The 12746-nt window shown below is 37.2% G+C and overlaps 1 protein-coding gene across 1 annotated transcript in view; it reads right to left on the minus strand.

Annotated features, from left to right (window-relative positions):
* Positions 1–3405: 3405 nt before the first annotated feature.
* Positions 3406–12746, minus strand: part of XKR4 (XK related 4) — a 224804-nt gene continuing 215463 nt past the window's right edge. The window contains exon 3 of the mRNA XM_075141846.1: positions 3406–4759. Within this exon, the coding sequence (XP_074997947.1) occupies positions 3813–4759 (947 nt within the window). The 3' untranslated portion in view covers positions 3406–3812. The remainder of the gene's footprint in view (positions 4760–12746) is intronic.

Raw genomic sequence — 12746 nt, forward strand, 5'->3', positions numbered from 1 at the left:
ATATTTAAACTGACACAAATGAAAGTGGAAATGAGTTTTTTCATTATTAAATCTGCATGAAAAAAGTATTGCACATATTTTCAAAGAATTCATTTTTTAAAAAAAGATTATCTTATTATAGAACAAGTTTCTTTTAAAATAAGACAAAAGGTTTATCTTACATTTTCTTATATGTTTTCTGAATGAACATGGGTATGCATTACCTCTCCTTTATCTAATTAGAGTAGTGAATACTACTTAAATTGTCTTTTCTGTAACATACAAATCCACAACTCTCAAAATTTTGGGACAAAGTCTTTAACCAGATAAGTTACTGTTAAATCTGATGGCAAATTTGTTTGATTCATTAGAACCATGCTTACATGACTCTTACTTTTAACAGAGAGATGTGATTGCTTTTCTTTACTAGAATATAATTACGAACTTTTTCATTTTCATGTTATTCTGGAATGAAATTTGAAAGACCTGATTTTTTCATTATTTCAAAAGCAGAAGTTAATTTTTTTTATAATTCTTTTTTTTTGCTATTGCTGTCTTAATTGAGCTTTATTAATAGATCTTAAAACTGTCTGTGGTAAAAAGAATAGTGCATATTGATTATTAAGTATCCGTAAGGCCATCATGGGATTTCAACATGGACTATGTTTAATCTTGACAACTTCTATAAAAAATTCTTACAGCTTTTAATGCGACTGTTCACAGCAAAGCAGATTAAGAAACTGTCCATGTAGTCATCTGAGTGTTAAGATTTCAATGGCCTTCCTGTTCTCAGTGCAAGTATCACTGACATTACAAACATAACAGAGCAAGATTTTGGAGAGCAAATTTTGATTTGGTATAAAATGACTTCTCCCCCCTTCCTCAAACAGCCAGATTGAATTCTGAAGACAACCTGTGTATACATACTGCCACTTATGGCGCTGTGCACTCAGACCCTGCAGTAGTTTGCTTACGATAAATTTACAAACATTATTAAAAAAAAAAGAAAAATGCTGGGAGAGTAAAGAAAGTAAATGCTAGGTATTAAAAACCACATGGATAAATAATGCCTGTGTCCTTCCTTCCAAAACCAAACAAGAGCAAATCAAACAAACTCACCCCGAACCTTCTTCAGAAACCTTGCAATGCAAGCACACGTTTCTTCAATTCTGTAAGCCCTGACGAAAGGGCTTGAGAGCGCTGCCTGCTGTGCCTCACTCATGCTAAAATTTCTGAGTTGTTAAAGCAGCAGCAAACACATCGAACTGTTTCCAAAAGAAACCCTCACATCTTGGATTACAAGCTTACCATTTGCCTTGTTTGTAAAGAAAAACAGCAATTTCCTTGTGCGAGCTAGCATTTGATTCTGGAGTGAAGGCTCTCTTGAATTTGACAGGACAAAGGACTTGCTCCCAAAATCTTTTTTTTCGCAGTTCTTGCAGTGATATATTTTCTGACAAAATATGCGTGCTTTTCTCTGAATAATCAGCTATACCTCCATGGAGGGAAGGGCAATCACTTTGTACAAAGCTTCAGGTTTGGACTATGAAAGAATTATTTTATTTAAAAAATTATTATAGAGGCAGTTGGCCACTGCTTAATTTGAAAATACTAAGAAACCCTTGAAGCACGGGTGTTGTCTGATCTGTGTAAAGTTCCCTCTGACTTGCAGATTCCTGCACTTCCACAGATGTTTTGTTCTGAGGAACTCGCCCCAACAAAGAACAACAGGTATCGAACATTTCACTAATAAAAAAAGTCAACATTAAAAATGGCTAATTGAACGCATACAAATAAATATAGGCTGTGTAACCTCGGCCATTTCATAGTACAAATATTAATAACAGGAAAGACTGAAATTTACCCAGCAGCATATACAGCAGTGACTACACTGGATATACCTGACAGTGAAGGTTACAATACCAATCATCAGGTCTTCTCCATCCTAACAATGCCATTTACAACAGTAACTCTTCAGTTCTGCTTCGCTCTCCTAAAATGGATGGAAATAGTTATAGCAAATTGTTTCTTATGGAATCACTTGGTGTCTTTACAAGCCACTTACATTTGAAGCAGGATCCACAGTTTATAGAGTATTCTAAAAGTACCCATGTAGGCTTTCATATGGCATTACACTGCAAAACAAATCCATAATGTGTGAAAACCAGGTTTGTATCAACATGCTGAGGCCAGTTGATAAAATTCATGGACCAATTCTTAAAATCTAAGCTATAAAGAGAATGAAATGTATTAAAAGATTTGAGGTTTATAAAAAGTAACTTTTTTATACCATATTTTTACTTTACAAAAATATTGAAATAATTCATGAGTTTTTCACTCTGCACCAGCTTTAAAAAAAATACTATCAAATTTTGACTTGCACCTTTAATGCATCTGAAAGCACCATCAGGGGATACTTTTAACATAAAGGAGGATACCATTGACTAGATTTAGGGAGGTATTTAAAACCCAAAAGCTTGCAGCAAAAGCATTCTATTACAAGAGACTCAACGTAATTTTTAGACGTATCTGGACACAAGTCTTGAACAGGCAGAAGAGGGTCTTCCACATAACTTGCTTATATTATACTTCGGCGAATATACTTACTAAGAGGTGGCTGAAAGCCTTTAAAAGACATCACTTTCACCTTGGGTGGGAAAAATCAGAGCTGTCTCTACACGTTGAGAGCTTGATTGGTCTTTCCTGCTTCTTGTTCTGGTAGGGCTCGTGCCACTCGTTATCTGTCCCTCAGGCAATATCAACCTTGCAGTTATACAATGTTTGGCACTAGAAGGGTATGGCATGTCTCAGTCTCTTGTCACCCCTGCATACATTCACACACTGAATCATGCATTCTCAGTCCTGAAACAGAGAAGTTTCAGTGTGTTCATCTCCTCGTAGTTTCTTCTGGTATATCTGAATAGGGTCCTCCAAAAAGTTTAGAATACGAAAACTATACTTCCCTGTTCTTTTACACATATATATATATATTTTTGCAGATTGAACACTGAATCATGATTATCATTTAATTTACATCACTACGTGCTAGAGCTCCTTATTTCTCCTGAAAACCAGAAGCGAGCTGCATAGGATTTCTGTTGAAAGTAACATAAAGAACTTAAATTGCATTTAAAAAGACTTTGAAATTCCACAGAAAACAAACAGTTCTGGTAGTATTAATGTTTATGACCTAATTAATCAGAATTTAGTTTAGTTTCCATTGACAGCCTTACAAACATGACGATGTATCTTTCTAATTAAGAATTATTTTGCAAACCTATTCTAACCTGAATGGTTGATTTATGGGAGTGTTGAAGACTACTGTGCTCCTATTTTTTCCCCAGAAAACAGTTTTCATAACAGCAACATTGAGTGCTACAGTTTTGTTATTTTTGAAAAGGTTTTTTTTTGTTTGTTTTTGCCATTGATTATGCAAATATCAATCATTCATTTCTAAAATAAAATGCACTACTGGCTAAAGTTGAAAGCTCTGGTCAGAGCCTTCCTATGGTTTGATTGTAAGTACTGTGCAGTCAGAGTTTCATAGCAGCAAGGAGTCGTGGGTGAGTTTCCCCAGCTGAAGTAACTGATCTGTAGGTGTGGGTCAGGGTTTGGGTTTTTTTGAGGCTTTCAGGTGATGCTGCTGTACCAGTGTCCTGCAGACAGACTGCACACAGTGGATCAAATGATAATCATGATGATCGCCAGACTAAGAACACTACAGCTTGCTGCTCTACTTGTAGTATGCAGTTTAGTTATTCCTACAGCCCTACTGTCAACCCTTAACTTGGACAGTAATGTCAGAGCTTCTTCAAGCTGTGTTTTTGTTTTGTTTACAATGTGGTTTCATATTCCAAGCGCTCCTGGATAAGGGCATCATCTTTATACTGTAGCCGTGGAGGAGCAGGGGAACATTCAAATGCTAAGATCGCCTTCCTCAGGCTCCTGTCCAACACGTGTCTCTCCCACGCTGGGTACCTGTTCCTGAACAGATCGATTTTAATGACAGACTCCTCAATCCTTGGTGGCCGGGACGAAGGTGTGGACGGTGCGGTGGGTCTCACCTGAAACACAGGCACACACCCGTCCCTCTCCGCGAATTTTTGATCCCGCTCGCTCGTGACACTCCGGTTGTTGGAGATGGACCGTAGAGTGTTTGTTGCCACTTCTGGGGGCAGGGTGAAGGCAGCGGCAGGGTCCTCACAAGCACAGCTTGGCGACTGCCCAAACCTTGGTCCGTTGGGGTGAAAGAAGGCATAATACATTAGCATAAAAACAATGCCTGTTAAAAAGCTGCTGAACACTACGCACAGTGCTGGTATGGCAAATGCATCAGAGATTGGTGGGGCCTTGTACAGATACCAGAGAGCACTCAAGGCGGTGTTTTCTAAAAGGATCACAAAATAGTAAATGAAAAGCCTACAGCGTGTCCTTCCTTCCTTGACATTGAACCAGCTGAAGATATAGATTATCCCAACTACCATGTCAAAAACTATCTCCTCCCATTTAGTGATGCAAAACTCTGTCTCGCAGTGGACGATCCAGAAGGTCATGATGCACCAGTGCAGGACGATGAAGATCCCAAAGTACAGCTGGAAAACCGAGGCAAACAGAGCAAAAGTAATAACCCTTGCTGCAATTGTGAAGAAATGCCAGCAAAACTGGATTATAACAGCCATATAACTGATGGGTTTCTTGTCATCACGGGAGTCACGGAGGGCCTTTTGGTAGGACGCCAAAGCCCAAGCCAGGGATACAAGAGATGCTGCAGCAGTAAGACCTAGGAAGAAACAGGAGATGCAGTTAAGGCATAATTAGTATATCAGCACTTAGTTGAAACCAGTGAGATCCTTGCTGCTTGAAATGCGCTCTTCACCACTCACATGATAAAATCTCTTACTTCTCCTTTAGCCCAGCCAGCACTGAGAAATGGACCTCTACTGCTGAGATTTCATTCCCCTTAAAAGCACCCTGGTGTGTTGGATACATACAAACAAGAGTGGCTAGCAAACTACACTCTGAAATGCTTCTCTAGCAACTTTATGTTTGAAACAAATTCATTAATTCACAACTTTGAACAAGTTGGGAATAGGTGTCTCTGTCACCTGTGTTATTTAAGAGGACCCACTGCGGTTATTGTTTTAAAAAAAGAATATGAATTTTCCAATTTTGATAAGTCATTAAAGAAGCCTAATATAAAGCAACCAAGTCTTTCTAATTAAAATACCAGCATAATATACATATAAACTAAATCAATAACAATGTAAGCATAAATCTACATTTTTAAAATAAATTAATGTAACTCTTGTTACATCAAAGTTTAAAATAACTGCCTTACTCTTGCTGAGGGAAAAATATTGCCCATTTTGATATTTCCACCACTTTTAAACATAATTTTAATAAGTAGAAAATATCAAAACTTTATTTTCTTCCAGTTGGAAATCAAACTAATTTTAGAAATGTTGGGATTTTCTACTAAATTAAAATTCTGAGTATAGATGCTTCTAAAGTAGAGAGTTATAACTTAATGTTCATATAGCCATTCTGTCTCCCATATATCACAGAACTGCCTATTTATAAGGCCCTGAACTATAATATTTCTGGAAAACCTGTCAAATATTTTTCACAAAAAGAATTCAATATAAAATTCTTTCTCATGAGATTTTCAAATGTTATTTTTGTGCAAATAATTCCTATTCACTTGAAAATATAAAAAACACAAACCAAATCTTTTAAAAAACCTTTCTATGCTTACTTTGAATGTGTATTATTCTTTTTTTCTCAAGTCAGTTAGATTGTTATTGGTAGGTAAACTTAAAAAAAAAAGTTGCTTTGCAACTGAATCTAGTTTTTAAACTAATCTGTTACTTCCATACAGTACCAGAAAAATACCTTACATTCCCATTTAAGAAGTGATATAGTTCAGCATAATTATTCAAATGCTTAACACTTACATAACATTCTGTTAGAAATGAGTGATAATTCTTCTTTACTAGAAGATTAATTTTTATTTACTTACGACTCATATCAAGCTGCTTTGGATGGAAATGGGAATTCAATTGAAATGCAAAACGCCAGCCTTTTAAGTGTATTTATTATTTAAATAAAATTGCAATAAATATGTTGTATACAGAGGAAAAATATATCAAACATTTTATACTTAAAACTGGTTTATTACCAAAGCAAATTTTATATATGATTAATGAATGAATTCATAAGTCTCAGCATCCCAGACTGAGAATTTATGCATAGACCATTTAAAGATAATGATGCTTCAGCTTATTCTATTTCTATGCCGTTCCTTTAGTTTGAACTAGTTATTGAAGTAAATCAAACTGAAATGAAAAAAACATTTCTTTTGTCTGCTGTTAAAAGCTGTTTAATCACTTCAACAACCTTTGGTTCTTGATGCATAGACAGTATTTTTTTTCCCTGTTCAATAGCTTTCTTTAGAACCTAACCATCAAGAACATATTACTTAAATATTATAATTTTTATGCAAATTTTGTTAATACAGAGTGGTACATTTAAGCCTAAATACATGTTGCTATTCACTTTTGAAAAAAAGTTTATTTTAAAACAGAAAAATGTAGGTTATGGATATAATACCTGATTCTGAAGGAAAAAAAATAATCTATTTAAGCAATCCACCTGGCTTAACACACTAAGATTTTGCTCAGTAAGTAGTACAGAGGGATTCATTGCTTTCAGGAGGGATTATGTTTGCCAGTGTTTCTCCCTCAGCCACTGGCAGGGTGCTAATTATGTTGTGAGTGCCCATGAATTCATGAATTTAAAAAACTTTTGTTTTAAAAATAAAAATAATAATAAACAATCAGCAGAAATATAGAACAAACTTAGGATTCCAGGGAGAATTTTTAACAAAACTTCATCATTTTTCTTCTCACATAGATGCCTGGATTCCAAAACACCAGTGTTACTTCTGGAATCCTCCTTCATGGAGGGAATAAGCTATCAGCGATGAAGACCAGAAGGAGAGACATGGTATAAATTGTTATTTTCATTTCTGACATGTATATTTGCTTTTCACGCTGGGCTGCCTTTCAGTGACCATTATCTCTGGAGACAACGCTAACAGCTGAAAACGTAAGTTCTCGTTTTCCTGTAAGAATGTTTTAAGTATTGAAAAACCACAGTTCATTTCCCTTATGAAATGAAAAGTTTGGAAAGGTAGATGAATAGGATAAAGGATAAGAGAATCTTTTAATACAAATCAGCCACTCTGAGCAAGAGCTCAAAAATAGCATTATCAGCCCAGGAAAGAATAATGTGAGAGAGAAATCCATTTATTTTCTTTGCAAATCTAACTTTAATGACCTCACACACTTCCCCAGAGGTTTGTAGAGATATCATCAGTTTTGCATTAGGAGGTGTAAAATCATTCAATAATGCACACAGGCTGTTCCAAATAAAATGTTAAAATTCATAGGAATTTCCAATGTTCTAATGCTAATTAATTCATAGTCATTGTCTGGGACAGAAAGAAGCAAGTACAATAGCAACGTAATTCTGTTATTTAAATAGTTATTAATATAGAAACATCCTTTGCTTTTACAGAACAAACTCGGGGATACTGGCATACAGGAAAGAAAAGGAGACAAGGGAATGTACAAAAGGGAAGAACTGCCAGTTGAAGTATTATGTGTCTACTCTTGTGCTACTGGCAATGGTGCTAGGGATATAAAATTAAGATAAGGCTAAACACTTCATGGGCACCCTCCATTTTTCTTTATTGATGAGACCAAGCACTAAAGAATTATTAAAAGTATAATTAATAATGAGAGCAATAATGTAAAAGTGATGCAAATGGCAGTTTGCTAATAATAAAATGTCACTATATGAATAATTCACTGGGAATGGTTAGAGAGAAAGTGAATTATTGTAGCACTGAATGGCTAATTCATTAATTAGAACATATCGATGCATTTGCTGAGTATGTGTTCGTAGAAACCTCTTTATCCATATTCCAAAAGAAGAACTAAAATAAATTTCTATTACTAGCAAAACAAAACTTCAAAGGCACTAACACGGCACCAGGAAAAAAGAATAGAATGTCCTATAGACCTAATGGAAAACAAATAATTTGTAACAATGCAGATGGTTTAACTTCCACAATCAGCAAGGCTTATTTACCATTCAGAAATGAACAGAGAAGATTGGACTGTGATCTGTGGAGCCATTGTTCATGAAGAACAAGCACCAGCTTTCCCACTTGCTCAGCTGCAGCCTATGCACTGATTCTTCGGGCACCGCAGCAGCTTTCTGGTGTATATGACAGTCTTGTATATGACAGTCTTGTATTTAGGGTCTCGATCTTGGAAATTAAGATTAACTAGCCATTCTCAGTGAATATATACTCAAGAAATTACATGCTCATCTGTTACAGACTGTTAAAAGTCCAGGAAAGCAGGAATTCTGTAAAATGGCCTTTGGAAACATGAAAGCATGTTCCTGTTTCTTCTTTTCTAAAGCTGAACCTTCAAATTTTTTCTGCGGTATAGGATTTGGTCTCTAAAGTTCTGTCCTGAAGAGGAAAGAAATACAGGCTTTGCACAGGAAAAAGATCACTTTACATATTGCATCAAGCAAATGATGCTTTTGTTTGTTTCTAAAATGGACGCCTGAAAAACTCTGAGTAGCAATTAGTCGTGAGTGTACCTACCCACCTCCAGCCTTTGTAGCTTAGCCCATCGACAGTGAGACTAGCCAATAATGCATTGTATTAGGACAACTTTCTGTCAGGAACTAATTAGAATTTGTTTTGAGTGAAAAAGACAATTTAACCTCTTTTATTCTGTTAATAGATTGCATTACTTAATTATATTATTTGTATAAAGGAATGACAACTTTGTAATTACAGATGAGATTCAGATGTCCTTAAGATAGTGCACTTCTTGTCTGAAAACAAAGAACAGAATTGCCTTGACTGAATTATAATTTTAACTTCCTTTCCTGGAAATGATTCATTTCTCCATATATGAGAGATGTTCTTGCATTTTATAGAGCATGGCATGTCTGTACTGGTACTTTAAATATAATACATAATACACTGCAACGAGCTACAGCTCATTAAAGACAAGGTAAAAAACCCCATGAACATGACTTTCACTAGTGAAAGCCAACATATATGAGGGAACAGAGAATGTATACAGAGATGGATATATTCACAAATGTAATATTATTTCAGGGAAGCAAGCTCAAACAGCTACAGGAGAGCCAATGAAGTTCTCCTCAACTGTACTTGTGAGAAATCTGACTGAAATGTTCATGAGTAATCCAAATAGAATTGCTCACAACAGATAAGGGGTTTCCATATTACATCTCTGCTTGGCAGTTCACAACTTAATTGTATCCTGCTGACACCTCTGCCTTTGCATTATGGTTCTCCCAAACATGCACAATTTATTAACTTTGAGGAAAGCAATTCAATGTCTAAGCAGCATATATGATTTACTAGTTTGTATTTTTCTCCCACTCCCACAATATAATCTTTAGACTGAGGTGTAACTGAAAAAAAAGTGGGTCTCATTCTCACACTAATTTTATCTTACTCCTGATTTGTATTTGAGAGAGTAAAGGCATATTCAAGTCCATAAACTACTTCTTTTCTAATCACATCAGTCCATAAAACCTATATAGAATAAGTACAGAACACCTCAGGTCAGCTGAAAACCCTACAAATGAATGAACTGATCAGAGAAAGTGCTCCTTGACGTTCAACCTGATTTCAGAAATCAAACTCCTGCCACGGCTTGTGTCTCTGCTTCATCCTCCTTTTTAAACTTGTACTCGTCTCATCATTTCCAGGAGTAAATTCATGTAAAAGCAGGAATACCAAATGCAGCAAGACATCTGGGCATGACAACATTTCCTGGGATCTGGGACCTGAAACATTCTTTAAGAAAGCCTATTTTTACAAGCTTCCTACCCAGCTGGAGAAGTGACATTATACGTATCCAAGCTTCCAGGTGCTTCTCTGAACCAAAGCCAAGGATCTCTAAGGATTCATAGTCCCCCTTAAGGCCTTAATCCTGCAGGAAGCAGTCTATCATGACTGCATTCCTCCAGCTTCAGAAAATGGCTTGCTATATTTACACAGCTTTTGCCATGCTGCTGTGCAAGTATAGCCACAAGCTTGACGTTCATGTGGAGGCCTTGCAGGCAGCTTGACAATAGTCTATGGGTTTCTGCACTAATTCTTTTATTCCCATATACTAGCATGGCAGTGTACGACATGGTACACATACCGTGCTTCCAGATGTGGTTTAGTACACAGGACGCTTTGCATGCTTCAGGGGCAGCTTTTGATCATATCAGGGACTGTGTGTCCAGGTTCTCTGTATGTGTTTCATGCTCATGGGTCTCATTCCCCGACCCCGTGAGATGAAACCTAAAGATGAAGCTTACTTTTTTATGCTTTCCTATTATCTAAAGGGATAACAATATAAACTCTTGCCCTCACCTGAGTTATTTCCTTCCTTGATGACTGCAGATGTAGCCTGCTGGGGTAAGCTGTAGCACTGTACAGAAGTATCCATACTGTAATCCATCCTCATAGCCTTAAGTGTCTGTCATCAGGTTTCATAGTCAGGGACATTTCATGTACAAGGATCCTTGCTGACACAGTCTTTGCTGGCACACTTTTTTTTTCAGAAGAGGGAAGCACTGCTAACTTAATATCTGCAGCCAGGTCCAACCCCCTAAAATACGCTGTAGGCTGATCTTAACATATCTTTCTGTACTCCAAGGTTTGTGGCCTTGTTGTCCAGGGTCATTCTCCAGAAGCATGTTGCCAAGATAATCCTACTACTTTCCCACATCAGCAAGTTTGTCTTACGTTAGCTGCCCTAAATCATAGTCAAAGGCTTTCTGTGCAATTGAAACAAGCTGCTCGAGGTCAGAAAGGGACTTTTTTCTTCTTTCTTAGGGGCCACTAGGTCTGATCGTGTCCAGATAGAAAAGGCACCTTACTGAAATATTCCACTTCTGTACTTTTGCTTAGACTGTTTGTTATCCACAAACATGGGAGTGATAGTGTCTGGGGATGCGTCTCTAGTTGTTCATATTTCCAGTGTTGCCCACAGGCTGCATTCACAACAGGGGATATTCAAGGCAATGTAGACGGTTTCATCAGCTCATCTGCCAATATTTGGCTTAACTTTCTCCCACTGCGTACTGGGGTGGGGTAATGCAGCGTAAGGGATGACAGGAACTCTTCCTTGTTGAAATGTAAGTCAGATTTATGCCTGATACTTCTTAGAGAACATGCTAGCACATATAGGAATAATTTCTCCCATGATTCCTTTCAGCCGCTTTCTATACATACTTTTGGTGAGACAACTTCCAGCTGTTTCTTTAATTTGGCTCTCCACAACAACTTACCTTTGCCCTGGAAGTCTAGAAACATTATATATATTAGATGTTACTTTCAACCTTACTCATTTTACCTACTCCTAAATTTTTTCCAGTGATGGTTTGGACTATGTGTAGAGGAGCAAAGTCAACTGACACAAGTACGTTTTACGTACCTTTAGCAGATTCTTAGGGTCTGTACCAGACACCTGCCTAATGATTTGCCTCTTCCTGCACTCAAGGTCATATCCACCTTGGCAAATCCAACTGTTAGACATACTGTTGAGATGCTTCTGCTGAGCAGCAATCCTGGTCGTAGCTTTAAACAGGTCTACAGCTGAATGGTGGTCATAATTTTATTTCAAGCTAACATCAAGAACAGTTTCCCTTTGCCTCTCCCCCAAATCCAAACTAAGTCTTTTACGCAAATTTTGTTGTTAGTATCTCAGAAGTTCTTTTGGAAACTATGAATAAAATCTACTACAGATAAAGAAAGTCAACTTAGCATGCAGAGACTACAAGAACCATGAAAGTTGGACCTCTCCTGTCTTTCAAGAGACCACAGTCAGTAAATCAGACTTCTCTTTCTTCAGACAGCTAATGATGAAAGGGTTTTGGGGCACAACAACCAAAAGCTCTGCTACCCTCTCATAAATCTGTAAAATTGACTGTTTAAGATACTTGAACTGAAGTCACACTGCCAGAATATACTAGCTAAGGCCAATTACTAGCTGAGTGAGCATCCTGGGTGATCTCTTCTCCTCCCTCACAAGTATGTTTTCCTCATATATGTTAGTTTCTTGTTCTACTAAAGACGTGTTACATTCATAAGTTACAATTCAGGAGTCCTTATTAGCCATTAATCAAGTCCAGTCCTTCACAGGCAGTGACAACAGTCAGGTACTCATGTATGCATGCAGTCTGCATGCTGCCAGGCTTGGCAAGACAGCATGAGATCATTTCTCCTGTTAGGAAGCTAAACTTAGACTTCTGTACTTTCACAGCTAGACTCCTTGCCTGTTAGGTAATTTGGTATCTTTATATTCCAGTGAAGTATGTGCAGCATAAACATACCCACTGACTCCAGGCTCATTTCCATGATTTGTACATTTCTTTTTGGCAAAAAGTGCTTTTGATGGCTTGAGGTTGCTGCAAGTAGCTTATAGTAATCAAGGGATTATCTGGAGACTGCAGCAATCCCAAGCAGAACAAAACCTCTGTCATTACCTCTTGAGGAGAAACAACATCATGATAACATAAGGCTAAACTAACGATAGGGCACCATCTATGGGAGAAGGCTCCACCTGCACTGCTCGGTCCAATGCACTGCATTTGGGGACACCTTCCATAACATCAACAGCAGAAGCAGTAGCACTTCTCCCCGCTGCCCAACA

This window comes from Calonectris borealis, chromosome 2, assembly GCF_964195595.1.
Source record: "Calonectris borealis chromosome 2, bCalBor7.hap1.2, whole genome shotgun sequence".
Lineage (NCBI taxonomy): Eukaryota > Metazoa > Chordata > Aves > Procellariiformes > Procellariidae > Calonectris > Calonectris borealis.